This window comes from Puccinia triticina, chromosome 3A (assembly GCF_026914185.1).
Source record: "Puccinia triticina chromosome 3A, complete sequence".
Taxonomy (NCBI): Eukaryota; Fungi; Basidiomycota; class Pucciniomycetes; order Pucciniales; family Pucciniaceae; genus Puccinia; species Puccinia triticina.
The window spans coordinates 6,983,651-6,998,807 of record NC_070560.1 but is presented as its reverse complement, the minus strand read 5'-3'; the positions used below and the strand labels follow the sequence as shown (position 1 = coordinate 6,998,807).

General features: G+C 47.9%; 4 protein-coding genes across 4 annotated transcripts; 3 read left to right on the top strand and 1 right to left on the bottom strand.

Moving 5' to 3' along the window:
- Positions 1-2,068: 2,068 nt before the first annotated feature.
- PtA15_3A763 (uncharacterized protein) lies at positions 2,069-2,933 on the top strand (the record flags this gene model as incomplete). Its single annotated transcript, XM_053167763.1, has 4 exons — positions 2,069-2,152; positions 2,217-2,291; positions 2,366-2,492; positions 2,575-2,933. The coding sequence occupies 4 exons, from the start codon at positions 2,069-2,071 to the stop codon at positions 2,931-2,933; spliced, it is 645 nt and encodes a 214-aa protein (XP_053018948.1).
- A 1,115-nt stretch (positions 2,934-4,048) lies between these two features.
- On the top strand, positions 4,049-4,906 carry PtA15_3A762 (uncharacterized protein; the record flags this gene model as incomplete). Its single annotated transcript, XM_053167762.1, has 3 exons — positions 4,049-4,116; positions 4,187-4,350; positions 4,446-4,906. 3 exons carry the CDS (start codon positions 4,049-4,051, stop codon positions 4,904-4,906), a joined length of 693 nt encoding a protein of 230 aa, XP_053018947.1.
- A 1,694-nt stretch (positions 4,907-6,600) lies between these two features.
- PtA15_3A761 (uncharacterized protein) lies at positions 6,601-7,309 on the bottom strand (the record flags this gene model as incomplete). Its single annotated transcript, XM_053167761.1, has 4 exons — positions 6,601-6,655; positions 6,736-6,824; positions 6,915-7,214; positions 7,307-7,309. The coding sequence occupies 4 exons, from the start codon at positions 7,307-7,309 to the stop codon at positions 6,601-6,603; spliced, it is 447 nt and encodes a 148-aa protein (XP_053018946.1).
- Positions 7,310-7,959: 650 nt separating this feature from the next.
- Positions 7,960-11,054, top strand: PtA15_3A760 (uncharacterized protein; the record flags this gene model as incomplete). Its single annotated transcript, XM_053167760.1, has 9 exons — positions 7,960-8,012; positions 8,092-8,108; positions 8,174-8,386; positions 8,456-9,021; positions 9,096-9,683; positions 9,751-10,376; positions 10,440-10,683; positions 10,763-10,843; positions 10,914-11,054. 9 exons carry the CDS (start codon positions 7,960-7,962, stop codon positions 11,052-11,054), a joined length of 2,529 nt encoding a protein of 842 aa, XP_053018945.1.
- Positions 11,055-15,157: the final 4,103 nt, after the last annotated feature.

Below are 15,157 nucleotides of genomic sequence, written 5' to 3'. Positions count from 1 at the left end.
ATGTGCATTTTTGTTTCTGCTTTCATCCAAGCGGGCGCACGTGGTAGCTGCAGTTCACCTGAACATGACTTTCCTAATGCCCAATATGCCCGCGGGTATTTCTCAGGCTGCCCACGGACCGTACCCGCCGGGTAGACCGGGTACGGTCCAGGCAAAGAGGCGTCCCGGAGCCTTATACCCGCGGGGCAGACAGCGTGTATACCCGGAGAGGCCGGGAACGGGCGCCAGCCCTAGCGGGTACCCACTTGGCACTACCCTTCAGCAGGTACCTGTGTGCCCTTGCGGGTAAAACCGCTAACATTCAGCCAATGCCTGCTTGTAATTGCAGTTACCCATGGCGGGTTAGGGGTGTTCCATTTTAGGAAGAATTCAAGCAAGTAGCAAGCACCAGTCATGGGTACCTGCAAGGGCACACAGGTACCCGCTGAAGGGTGGCTTCTCAACAGGTGCAAAATGGTCATCTCTGTGTGGGTGATCATTGCTTCATGGCAGTTGCACAATTTAATGTTTTGTCCATCCAATTGATGTGGGGTGGAAATCATTGACAAATTGACCCCAGGGCTGTCAGATTGCCACCAAAGTGACAACACACCTGCCAACCCTCAGCTAATTAATACAATCTCGCTTGACTTTGGGCAATTTATGTTAACTTGCCTGGGGCAAATTTCTGACAAACATCCTGTCAGACATTGGTGGCCATTTGCCGTAACTGTTGGAGTGAGAGAGGTTTGTCAGCCAGAAAACCGGCAAGAAGTGGGGGGCCCAACAGGCAGAAGACAGATTCCAAAAAATTATTAGAATGTCTGTGCCAGAGGGAAATGTAACCCTTACCACTCCACAGGCCACCAAGTACTCTATTTCATCACAAGGACATGTCACACTGACCCTCCAATATACAAAGTCCATTCATCAGCTGGAAATATCACCCTCAACACATCTACTGCCACTCCTTCCTCCTCCCTCCCCCTCCTTGAAGTTGAACCCATCATGACTCAATCAATCACCCCTTAATCCATTTAAATACCAAACTTAAACTTTTTCCCACCACCAAAATTTCCATTAAATTTTCTTGCTGGCCTGAAATCAGATGAGCTTGCGGAACTGTAGGTGGTCCCCACATACGCAATGTTACCAGTGATCTTATTTGCCAAAAATTATGTGATCTAGTGGATTCATGTTTCTCCAACTATCTTTTCTCAGTAAAGTAATCTCTCCTCTCTCCTGGGAATCACCTCACATGAATTGCTTGTCACAAATGGTTTACTCATTTTGCCTCTGTAAAGCCAATCCCCAACCATGAAAGATTGCTTTGCTCGGCTCACGGTTGGTCAGCAAAAGAAGCTTGGATTTTGTCCAGCTCTTCAACAAACATTTTGTTGAATCTTTATATCAACCTACCATTGAACACAATCACAAGAACCATTGAGCTGAATGGCAGAAGTTCCGTCCTGCCGGCGTATTGCGACAAGCGGTTCACCCTCGGTGACGAAGGAGGATACTTTCATTGAGCCCTCTATGTATTACATTTACATTTTTCAGCTCTCTAAGGTTGGCCGGAGCACTTGGCAGTCCTTAGCGTATGTGGCAGCTGACTCCAGAAAGCAGTGATGGATCTGTCAGGCTAGAGATGGAAGACGTCACAAATCTCAAAAATATTTTACGTGAGCTTATTTAACTCCGACCAGCTTGTTTAAGAACATGCAACAGCAAGCTCATTGGCTCCAACCTGCTCCAACGCGGTCAGGGCCCCGCCCGGCGTCATAGCGAATGTCAGACGTTTCATCAGCTCTTCGACGGCACGGTTGGCCGAGATGAGTACATAAAGCAGTGTCGCTGTCGTCCTTTGTCACTTTGGTGGCGAAGACCAACGAGTCACCCTGGGGCACATGTCGGTTTATTTTGACCTTAAATAACAGGTCATTCTGGTCAGTGAAGCAACCCATCAGCACAACATCCACCGACTGCAGTCACCTCCATCTACGAAGGCTTGCCGTTTGTATTCACCTAACCAGTGAGGGAAAGAAATCGACTTAGTCCCTCGTAATAGCAGCACAAACCATCGGCCGCCATGTTTCTTGACGCCAAGCTCGTGCCCCTAAGTGTAGCCTTCGCCGCCTACGCCAGCGCTTCTATCCCCCAGCCGCCCACAGGCGTGAGTGTTGCTTTCCTTGCCAGCTCTTTTGTCGTCCCAGCTTACCTCTTGATTTGAATCCCAGAGCGTGACGTCCACTAGGCCTGAGGCCGGCACTCCCGGTGCAGCTTTCCCCAACGGCCATCCACTCACGCCAGTTGTAAGTGACCACCTGTCCTTTCGCCCCTTTTGGATGCCTCTCTTATTTGTACCTGGTCGTTCATTCCTTTCCAGACAAATCACACCTCTGGGGCTACACCTGCATCAGACCCCACTGGGGCAACTTTGCCAGTGAGCCATGGATCTGGCGCATCAGTTCCTGGAGACATCTCTTCTGGCCAATGCTTATGCCCAGCTCCCCGTAGGTTTTCCCCCCAACCACAAAGGATGTACCCGCATCACTACCTCTGTTAGAAACATCTGACTGACTCCCTTTTATAAAGAAACTTGCGGCAGTGGTGCTACTCCTTGGGCTCCGGGAAGCTCCGCTCCTCCGTATCCTGGTGCAGCTCCACAAGCTCCCAACGGATACTCATCCACACCGGACGCCTCCCAGGCCGCTGGTAATCACATCCCGTCCCTTCCGGGAGATTCCCCCAACCCGGCCACTAGTCTTCCTTCCCACCAAGGCGTCAACTTCCCCACCGACTCTCCTGCTACCAATGCATCCGCAACTTCCGCGCCTCCCAGCGGAGCCGCCCCAGAGGGAAATCTCACTGAATCTATTGCAAGTCCCACGATGCTGAACTCATTTCCCCTTGCTGGTCTCTTCACTGCCGCTGCCGTGGCACTCACCCTCTGAGTTCCCACTCTACTCTCTTGATTTATAATGTACTCATTTTTTCAAGTGGCAACGCGACATCCTTTTTACATGGCACCTGATACTTGGACTGGAGTGGACTCTTCTTAAGTTGTTGTTTTGTACATAGTGTCTGCCTTCAACCTCCGCATATCCGCCAGGAATATATTTATATAGCTCTCTTTACACAACATGCAGCTTGCCTATCCAATCATGGTATGGATGTATGCCCAGTCGTTCAGGTGGAATTAGCAAACTGTCACGTGAGATGGTCATAATGGGCAAAGTTCATCTGATTAGAATAGCAATGTTTTGGTAATTGCATTTCTTCGTTTTCGGTCCACTTCTCAAGTTTATCCGAGGTCTAAGAAAGGAACGGCTACTTTCCTTCCGTCATGGCATTTGTACTGAATGCAGAATTATGATTTACTGAAACATGCCTAATCCTGCATAATGTCAATCGTTTGAAAACCTCCGAGATGACGCAAACTCCGTGGCTGCCAAGCGAGGTCTTGCCTGTGAATTCCAGCCAACGCCTGTCCTGGTCCCAAACTATTCACGACACCTACTTGCCACGTTCGCTGCAGATGAAGCTAAAGTGCTATCAGGCTACCTCTACTACGGCCTGACCATTTTGTTTTGTACTCATGAAGTTTGCTGAGGCTGGGTGTCGGGTGGATTTTCGTTGATGCGAATGGGGTCGGTCCAGATGTTGGTAGTGCAACGGCGCGGTTATGGTTTTCGCCTGCCTCGACTGATACCGCCTGGCCGTAGACAGTGCCATGCGTGTTGGTTACCAGTGCTTTTTCTATCACTGCCATGATTTCTTTTCATCCAATAGCGCTCCGACTCGAGTTTGCCCAAGAGGGTGCCCACACAAACCACACAAAACCTTGGAGGCTTTGCAACTTTCGGACGCTGTAATCCCGTCTTTCCGTAGTTGCTTCTTGTCCTCGACCCTCAATTAATAAACCTTCTTCCCCCAATTCTTTCAGTAATCAGTAACGCAGAGGGAGGTGCTTGCAGCCTAACTACATCATAAACACATCAAAAAACACCTACTTTGATTATTCTCTGTCCAAGTAGCTCGTCGTCTAAATAATCTATTTTCAGTTAAAATGCAGGCAGTAACAGTTTTTTTCGGTACCTTGAGTTTCCTGTTCTTACTAACATCAACCATACTCATGTAAGCATTCAAATTGCGCTCCCAAACATTATGACTGCAGCTCACCCGTTTCAAAAATCCTCCATTATAGGATCGCATCCAATTGTGCCGTTCCAACTTCGGATGAGATATACTTCATGAGGACGACCATGTCCGCTGCGCTGAGTCGCGAAATACTAGGTCTAATTCCACCAAGCGTCGCCGTCTTCGACCGCATCACGGTCAGGATTGGGTTACTGGGATATTGTATCAATGGTCAGTGGTTTCACTCAAGCTTCTACATGGCCCCGGGTGAGCTCGGCAATGCAGCAGTGACTAATAATGTATGCCCACCCACCCAATCAATTTAGACACATGCACGCAATACCACCTTGGATATCGGCTCCCGGCTCTACTGATGGGCGGTCCTATAGGAATAGATTTCCTAAGCAGAGCAACCACGACCGCCCTGGTAATCAATCCGATATTCACTGCGTTCAGTGCCGCCTGTCTGCTCGCCTTCCTCATCTCGATTTTCCTGAAGAAGCCAGCGATCGTTTTTGCGCTAATGACCCTCAACACGATCATTGGCATAGTCTGTCTGATAATCGATTTCGCAATTTTCGTCAGAGCTTATTGGCTCATCAGGTATTCGCAGAGCGGGATCATTGGATTGGTCGGCGTCGAATACGGAAGCGCTCTATGGCTCATGCTTGCCGCTGTTATTCTCACTCTATTCTCAACACTATTCTTCGCTTGCACACTGCATCGAGGCGACAGTTCTCGATCAAACAAAGGCAAAAGAGTCATTGGACACCACAATGGACCATAAAATTATTCTTCTTGTTTTAATAAATTTATTTTTCTGTTTCTTAAACGCGTTATATTAGCCTGGTGGTTCTGCGGTGCTTATTGGTTTGCGGATAAAATTGAGATACTATAATTATTTTCTTTCCCATTTTCTCATTCGCAAATATATTACTATTTATTTATTTTTCTGGGTGAAGGGCACCCTTCTGTAGCCTGTTTTTCCCTTTTTAAAAATAATTTTGTTGGATATTTTTTTGTATTAATTTTTTTTAAAAAATACTTGAGCTGGTCTTTAAAGTCATCAAATTAATTTGGAGAAAGCAACTTTAGAGATATATATTTGGGTGTGTCTGATGAGAAGAGAGAAATACAAAACTGCGTGAAGAAAGAAACAAACAACTGTGATGTGTTGCCCAATGGCAGAAACTTGAGGCAGACGTACACGACTTTTGGGAGTCGGAAGTCGAAAGCTTGGGATTGATACATGTTGAATAATTGCTGCGGCGCGAGAGCTCCGAAAAAAGAGAAAAGAATACATATTTACATTTACTTTAAAATTAAAAGTAAGGCTCTGTTTGGAGCCGATATAATTGCGCGATATAATCTGGAATTTTGTGACATCTGATCCAGTTTTGGCGGACCTGCTTAGATGTCACATAGGATGTCAGGCAAAAAAACTCATATATTGCCCGGATTGGAGGACTTCCCGTCGGAATCTGCGGGTCTCCCAGAGGTGATCTAGACCCCAAAAAGCTAGATTTCCCTGCAAAAATCTAGAATTTTCGGGTCTATATTGACATCTGCGAGAGTCCCAGATCGCACGGGAAGTCCTCCAATTGCTGCGGCGCGAGAGCTCCGAAAAAAGAGAAAAGAATACATATTTACATTTACTTTAAAATTAAAAGTAAGGCTCTGTTTGGAGCCGATATAATTGCGCGATATAATCTGGAATTTTGTGACATCTGATCCAGTTTTGGCGGACCTGCTTAGATGTCACATAGGATGTCAGGCAAAAAAACTCATATATTGCCCGGATTATATCGGCTCCAAACGGGGCCTAAACATGTAAGAAGGTTTTTGCGGCGCGGAAGCGCCGCTGATGAGAAAGAAGAATGCAAGAAAAGTGCATGATACATCTCAGGCCTCTCGAAATCATGTACAGAAAAATGCACTCCATTTCAGGGTGCATGTGGGAATTTTTTGGAGTGCATTGAGATGGAAATTAGGAGAGCAACTCCCAAAACACCCAGGACCAGAAAGTTGGTCCTGGGGCAGTCGGGTGACAGGCGAGAGGCGGTCCGATCGACGTCAAGAAACTTCAAGGACTCGTCACCTAATTTTTCGCAGTCGTTATCTCAAGCCTCTACTCTAGTATTCTTCATGAGCTACAATTTCCAGGAAGGTCTTTCAAAGTCCTGATTCACAGGGACAAGCTCCAAAGAAACAAATTCACGGCTGCACTTCAGCAGGAAAAACACTCTTGGTGATCTTCATCCACGGTTTTTCAAAAAAAAAAAAACGTCTCATCTGAGTCCAACAAAAACCTCACAGCGCTGTGGCACCACAGCGCTGTGGCTCGCCAGTGGACTCGCGGGCTGCCGTGAGCTGATGTTGCAGCTGCACCTTGTAGGGAGCAATGCTAGGTGTCCGGCCACTAGTCATTCTGAGCTTGATTGATATTACTACATTTTCAAAACTATTATACGTTGTTTACGACTATCTTCTCATTAACAAAAAAACCATCTGCCCCACCGTCAGTCGATCAAGATGCCTGAGGGGACGAGAATGGAAGGTCAGCAATGCAGAACAAGCTCCTTCACCTTGGATTGAAGTAGCCACATCGATACTCACCGATAATCACCGCTCAGAGCCATCAAGAGTCCCCCAAATGAGATGTAGGCCGTCACCGAATCTGATGCACCCGAGTCGAACTTGTAAAGCTGAACAGAAGAGAGGGGTGATGAGGTTACATTGACCGGTCGAAGAAAAAGAAAAAGGGATAGTAAAATAAAAGCTGAGAATGTACGTACTTTGCCATACATAACGTATTCGTATTCATCAGCTAGCCCCCCCTTTCCTTCTTCAAGTCTCCAACTCTGAGTCTCGAGCCCGCCGTCCTTTTCACCTTCGGGCGTTAGACTTGAGGAGAGTGCCAATGCGAAAGAATCGCCAACTTTGAGTGGGTATAATTCAACATTGAAGTCGAGTACTAGGGTCATCGAATGGTTTGTTGAGGATGCATTTAATCGGGAGACTCGGTCAAACTTCTTTCCATCTTTGTCCACATTTGTTATCGTAAACAGGTCGTCGAAGAGTAATGATGAATCCGCCTAGGTTCATTGCAATCCAAAATAGGTGTGTATCAGTTAGCCAGTGAAAAATTTCCAAGTTGAGACAAAAAAAAGAACAAAGCAGTTCATACCATGTGGGATGTTAATGTAAATGGTCCGTACGATTGTGGTATTCGGAGTGGAGTCGAAGGGAAATGTGAAGTAAGCTAGAAACACGAAGGCAAGATAAAATGTTGGAGTGTGGCGTGGCCGTCCCCTTGACAGCCGGAGGAGTTTCTGACCGTCGGATGGTGCGCGGGATTTAATTCAAAATGCAAAAACCCCTCAGGGTTAGGTTTCCGATGCGCCCATTTCTCGGCCGGGCGTGTCCCGCCTGTCGTCTGTTCCGCCCACTTCCATCCCCCCCTCCCCCCCCTCCACGCCATCACCAGTCAGGATACACTGACAACCCAGCTCACGACCCCCCACAAATCACCAATCCTAGAAAGAGTGAGTCAGAACGATCCCCATCGTCTCTGTGGAGATGTCCAACGTGCCCGCAGTCGATCACCCACTTGATATCTGCTGACCCCCAATCAAGTCGATTGAGTGCCCCATCAGCCCTGCTCTCATTTCATTATACATCATGTACTGGGCATTTTGTCCTATCGCTCAACGAACCAGCAGTCTGCGGGATTCATCACGACCACACTCGACACTTGCATTAGATCTTCAGATGTCCTTCAGTCGCCGAGCTAACCACTGATACTTTATTCCCCACTCCGACCATTTTAGAACCGTCAAGATGGTGAACTTTACCGTCGACCAAGTCCGAGGACTTATGAACAAGCGGGCCAAGTCAGTTTTTGTCTCCTCTGCGTTCAACTTTTAACCACTTGTTGCCCGAAACACTGACCTGTTATTATCCCTACTTTAGTGTCCGGAACATGTCCGGTTTGTCTGCTTGATTAGAACTCACAGAAACACCTGACACTTATAGAAACTTGATATTTTTTCAGTCATCGCTCACGTTGATCACGGAAAATCGACATTGACCGACTCGCTTCTGTCCAAGGCCGGTATCATTGCTAGTGCCCGTGCCGGAGAGGCCCGTGCTACCGACACCCGTGCCGATGAACAAGAACGTGGTATCACCATCAAATCTACTGCCATCTCCATGTTCTTTGAGCTCGAGAAGGAAGACTTGGCCGACGTCAAGCAAGCCACTGACGGTAATGGCCCCAGTCATTCTTGATGTGGATGTTTGACTCTGGACTAAGCAGCTATTCCTCTCTCAACAGGTACCGAATTCTTGATCAACTTGATCGATTCACCCGGACACGTCGATTTCTCATCCGAAGTCACCGCTGCTCTTCGTGTCACCGACGGTGCCTTGGTCGTCGTGGATTGTGTCGAGGGTGTCTGTGTACAAACCGAGACTGTACTCCGTCAGGCACTCACCGAGCGTATCAAGCCTGTTGTGATCATCAACAAGGTCGACCGAGCTCTCTTGGAGCTCCAAGTCTCCAAGGAGGACTTGTACCAATCCTTCTGCCGGACGGTTGAAAGTGTCAACGTTATCATTTCCACCTACAACGACAAAGCCCTTGGTGATGTCCAAGTTTACCCCGAGAAGGGTACCGTCGCCTTTGGTTCCGGTCTCCACGGTTGGGCTTTCTCCCTGAGACAATTCGCCAAACGTTACTCCAAGAAATTCGGTGTCGATGCCGATAAGATGATGGCCCGTCTCTGGGGTGACAACTACTTCAACCCCAAAACCAAGAAATGGGTCAAGAACGCCATTGATGCCGATGGAAACACGCTTGAGCGAGCATTCAACATGTTCGTGCTCGAACCCATCTTCAAGGTCAGCGTTTCATTTGATCATTTCACTTGTGAAACCCACCCACTGACTGCCGTGAATCGTTTATCCACACCTAGATCTTCGACTCGGTTATGAACTTTAAGAAAGATCAAGCCATGACTTTGATTGACAAGCTTGAAGTCAAGCTCACCTCGGAGGAGCGAGACACCGAAGGAAAAGCCCTCTTGAAGATCATCATGCGAAAGTTCCTTCCCGCTGGTGACTCCCTGTTGGACATGATCTGTATCCACCTCCCATCACCCATCACCGCCCAGAGGTACCGAGTCGAAACTTTGTACGAAGGTCCTATGGATGACGAAGCTGCCATTGGTATTCGTGATTGTGACCCGAACGGGCCTTTGATGTTGTACGTATCCAAGATGGTGCCGACCACCGATAAAGGTCGATTCTATGCCTTCGGTCGTGTCTTCTCGGGATGTGTCAAAGCCGGACCGAAGATCCGAATCCAGGGTCCCAACTATACCCCTGGCAAGAAGGAAGATTTGTTCATTAAATCTATCCAACGAACTGTCTTGATGATGGGTGGTCGTGTCGAAGCCATCGAGGACTGTCCCGCCGGTAACATCATCGGCTTGGTCGGTGTCGATCAATTTTTGCTCAAGTCTGGAACCCTCACGACCTCTGAGACCGCTCACAACATGAAGGTCAGCATGAGCCTCTTGCCACCGTCGCCTCCATTCTGATCGCTGATTGATATTTGTTCTGCATCAGGTCATGAAATTCTCCGTCTCTCCCGTCGTCCAAGTCGCCGTGGAGGTCAAGAACGCCAACGATCTTCCAAAACTTGTCGAAGGTCTCAAGCGACTATCTAAGTCTGACCCTTGTGTTCAGACCTGGATTGCCGAAACCGGAGAGCACATCGTCGCCGGTGCTGGTGAACTTCATCTTGAAATTTGTCTCAAGGACTTACAAGATGACCACGCCCAAGTTCCGCTCAAGATTTCCGACCCTGTCGTCGGATACAGAGAGACTGTTCAAACCGAATCTTCGATCGTCGCCTTGTCCAAATCTCAAAACAAGCACAACCGACTTTACGTCAAGGCTCAACCGATCGAGGAGGAGCTTTCCAAGGCTGTTGAAGAGGGCAAGGTCGGCCCCCGTGATGATTTCAAGCTCCGTGCCCGTCTTCTTGCCGATGAGTACGGATGGGATGTCACCGATGCCCGAAAGATCTGGGCCTTCGCCCCCGATGGAAGCGGACCTAACTTCTTGGTCGACACCACCAAGGGAGTCCAATACCTAAGCGAAATCAAGGATTCTTGTGTCGCTGCCTTCCAATGGGCTGCCAAGGAAGGTCCTTGTGCCGAAGAAAACATGCGAGGAACCAGATACAACATGTAAGATATCTCCTTTGAAGAGTCATTATCATTACAGTTCGACTGATCACTCCTCTTCTTCAGTCTCGATGTCACTCTTCACACTGATGCTATCCATCGTGGCGGTGGTCAAATTATCCCGACTTGCCGACGTGTCGTTTACGCTGCCGCTCTCCTCGCCAACCCTGGTCTTCAAGAGCCCATGTACATGGTGGAGATGCAAACCCCTGAAAACGCTTTGGGCGGTATCTACTCCGTCTTGAACAAGAAGCGAGGTCACGTGTTCTCTGAGGAACAGAGAGTGGGTACACCCATGTACACCGTCAAGGTTAGTCTTTCTCAAACAAAACAAGTTTTCGGAGCAGGCCTTTCCTGCATCTTTGCTTACTTGTTATTTGATTTTATAGGCCTACTTGCCGGTATCTGAATCTTTCGGATTCAACGGAGAGCTCCGACAGGCTACCTCCGGACAAGCCTTCCCCCAGATGGTAAACTTCATTACCTCAACATCTTTGGCCTCGAATCTCACACTAACTTTTTCCTTTCGTGCATCTGTAGGTGTTCGACCACTGGCAACTCATGCCCGGTACTCCCCTTGAGAAGGGTAGCAAGCTTGAGCAATTGGTCCACGACATCAGGAAACGTAAAGGTCTGAAGCTCGAGATCCCTGCCCTAGATAACTACTACGACAAACTCTAAATAAAATTTGTATCTAGTCTTTGGTACTTCTCTGACATCCTCTTCCGCTCTTCATGAGACCCCTCACGAAATTCAAATGCATCCTTTTCATATGATACATTATCCCTCGTGCTAACCTTTCACTCCCGGAAAGCCCCCTCTTTCCGAGAGCCATTCAAATCAGTCCTACAGCACATCCCAAAGAGCGGGATTTTTTGGGGGACCCCTCAATTGTGCAAGTCACAATTTCTTACCCCAATGACTGTATCTGTTCGCGAGCGTGATGGAGCAAGGGAGGACCCTGGCACGCGCAGCCAGAGGGCACGCACGAAAATCAATTCAAAAATTGTGGGATTCATACATTTTTAAAAGATATTTTTGGCTTTTCTTGCCAACTTTCACCACATTTTGAGGAGAAATTAGCAGTACATTATTCTCCCTTTAAGCGTACATGTGCCCATCTTTTCAGAATACATTTATCATTTTTGGTTGTGAGCCAAAGTGGCTTGAAACATTCATACATTTTCGTGCGTACCCTCTGGCCGCGCGTGCCGGGGTCCTAGCAAGGGTCCCCCAGAGAGAAGTGTCCAAGGGACTTGCAAAAATCTAGCCCGCGCCCTTGAGTCACACTGAGACCATCCGCACCCTGACTTAACACAAGCCCCTCTTCGGAGGGCCTGGTACAGCCTGGCTGGCGCGAAGCGCCCCTCGCGAAGCGAGCCTCCGAAGGAGCGACCTTAACACAAGTCCCAGCCTCCGTGCGAGCGTGCAGCATTTGGCTGGTCGCGAAGCGACCCCGACCGGAGGGAGGGCCTTGCCAAACTTAGCGAAGTCCGAGGGTGGAGGCGCGAAGGAGGGACTTATGCGGTCTCGGTGATTTAGGCCTGAGAGGAATGGCCAAAAAGGCCATTTTCAACGAATGTTGCAATAGCTCCCTTACCTCCGAAGATTTCACCAATATTTTTGGATATTAGAAAAGCCCTGCATCTTGGCTAATTTTTGATGCTCTAAGATCATCAAATTTCATCATTCCTTGCTCATAATAACACATTGAAGTTGGTGGGTTGCATAAGCCAAGCCTGAGGTCCGTAAAACATCATTTTAGTGTAAATCCATACGCTTTCCTTGGGGAAAAAAATGACAGGTATCCAGGACTGATGTCCAGCCTTGCCAACCTACTGCGTGAGAAAATGCATTTGGGCCTGTTCACTCAAGATTCCGAGGGAGCTCATTTGAAAAACAATTATACCTCGACTGTTTTTGCCAGCATGAAGATTTTTTACTACATGCCTTGTATCTTGGGTTTGGGAAGAAGAAAAATGTACACAAAGGTGGCAGGAGATAGCCAGGCATCTCAAGAGTCTAAGTGTAAATGTAGAGGGTGATTACACCAAGGCAGCACTGTGCAGGGGCCTTAGCATAAAAAGGTAAGGATTATTGTCATTTCTCTCAGGCAAATTTCACCAATAAGGCATGAGTCCATCCCAGAGGGAGGCCGAAGGCCTCCCTTGGGAGGGACTTCGTTAAGTTTGGGGCCTTGCATACTAAAACACTTTTCTTGCGTGAGCCGATTCCAAGGTTTGGCTGGGAGCAGCCTTGTTTGCATCACCACACTCTCAACCCTCAACATAATCTTTCTAGTTTTTGATACATCATAGTTCTACATGTTCTAGATTTTTCAGTATTTTTTTAGTGTAAAATCTTGATTGTTTCTACTGGTAATAAATTATTGAAGTACATGATTTCAAACTTGGATTTGGCTTGCGCATCATATGACAAGGACTGTGCGCAGTCATACTACTTCTTGTTGTCAAGTTCCAAATGTGAAGGGGTGAGAGTACAGCAATAAAAAAAATACTGAAAAATCAAGATGATAAGCTGTCAGATAAACAAAAAAAGAAAAAATTCTGATGAGTGGCATAGAAACAAGGAGAGAAAGAGTGGCCTCTATATCACGCTTGGCTCACGCAAGCTTTGTGTTTTAGTTCATAAGCCTCTCTGGTGAGACTGGGCTGCCGCCCAGACCCGCTCACCACAAGTGGCTTAGTTAAGCTCATCGAAGGAGGGACTTGTGCCCTATACCCCCCTACCCGCCCTACTCTTTTTGGCATTTGGCAGGGCATTATTTCACAATTGCTATAAAAGCTGATCCACTCAACCTTTTTTTTTTCTTGTTTAGTGTTTCAAGACCATCTGTTTCTTCTCTACTACCCTGCCAAGTCTCAGCCTTGCACCGGATGTAACAGTGGTTTTATTTTATTTTTTAAACCTGAAAACTGCTTGGAACACTGCTGTTGGCTGATTATGGTTTTACATATATTTTCCAACCTTCCAATCCACACCTCAAATACAGGGCATGTGACCTCCATGCTCTTCTCAGCCAGTCGGTGGCAGTAAAGCAAGGCCTAAACACAACCAGACTTACAGAAGACACGAAAAAGCTTGCATTTGGGGGGTCTGAAAATCCGACCCCCAGGCTCAGAAAAAGCCACAGAGAGATACAGGTCCTGTATCTCTCTGTGGTTTCCATAATCCCCACCCCCCAATGCCGGCACCATTCCCCCCCCCCCCCCCCCCCCATTCCGGCCGGCCTACCCACCCAGCCATCCTTGATCCCCCAGCCGCCCAAATCCCCCCCCACTCAGCCCGTTGTCAGTTTTCCCATTTCCTTCCCCGTCTCTCCTTCCTGGATTTGGCTGACCCACCCACCTCTGCACCCTCCCCCCAGGCCCAAAACCATTGGACCAATAACCCATGACGTGGTCAGTATTATGTACGTTTTTATCCCTCTTTTATGGGTTTTTTTTCCCATGATAGTCCAATAGGTCTGATCCTCGGATTTGCCCAATCATTGGGCCAGCCGCCCTCCCAAATGGGGTTTGTGAAGTACGCCCAAGACGTCAAGGTGATTGTCGTCAAGCTCAGCCTCTGCGGACTGATCCTCAATGAAATCAATTACACAATCAATAAGAATGTCTCTCACAACTCTTTGGCACAATGGAATTGCCTGTATCGAACCACTCGAGATGTGGTGCGTGACCTGGCGCTGTATGAAGACAGAGGTCGGCCGCTATCCTTCTTGGCCAAGGAGCGGGAATTTATCCTCTTGGCCCTCGATTTAGAGCCAACACTCTACCTAGATGAGATTCAGTCTCACCTTGAGACCATGACAGGCGAAATTCACCCAATCGCCTTGATCTTGGACAAGTTGAGGAGGCGGCTCAACTTCTCAAAGAAGTTCGCCTGGACCGTACAGCCGGCACAATGCCCAGTGAAAAGGGCCCAATATGTGACCCAGCTGGGCCCATACCTATCCAGCTACTTTGTGTTTATAGGTAAGTCCAGGGTGGTTTGCTTTGTGGTAAATAATTGGCTAGTTTGGCTGACGCATTGGCTGCTGCATCCAGACGAATGCGGAGTGTCTCTTGGTACCCACTCACGCGATCGTGCGTGGTCAACCCGCAGCCGTCGGACAAAACAAATCCCTTGTGCTCACAATGCGCCGCATATCTCTGTGTGTCCGGCGGTTTCACTCAATGGGATGCTCTGTGTGATGGCGCAGGAGGGGACAATGTGTTGCGTTGACATCAAGTACTTTTTGGAGGATGTTCTGGTAGGGATTACTGTTTTTTTTGCTTTTTCTTTTGCGGACCTCAGCCGCTTACTTATGTACTTGTCTCAAATTTTTCAGATGCCTGTGATGAATGCGTTCCCTGGCCGGAACAGCGTGCTCATCATGGACAATGCAGAAATTCACCATAGAGGACGGATCACCAAAATTTGTGCAGAAAACCAGGTGTTGCTGATATATTTACCGCCTTGCTTGCCGGATATGAATCCACTTGAGAAGGTCTTCTCAAACCTCCCTCAAACGACTTCAGATGCTCACCGGGACCGAGTTGGACGCCCACATTATCAAGGGGGTGCTCCCAACGATTGCCACCCCCAATTTGATGCAAAAACTTTTTCGGGGAAGTGGATACAGGGCCTGAGCTTGAGAGATTTTTTCTTGACTGGTTTTATTTTTGTCTTTCTTTTCTCTTTAATTCATCAAATGAGAATAAATTTACTCTCTGCCAACTAAAAGGAGCCCTCTGAGCCGCTCGGAGGGGACTTGTGAGATA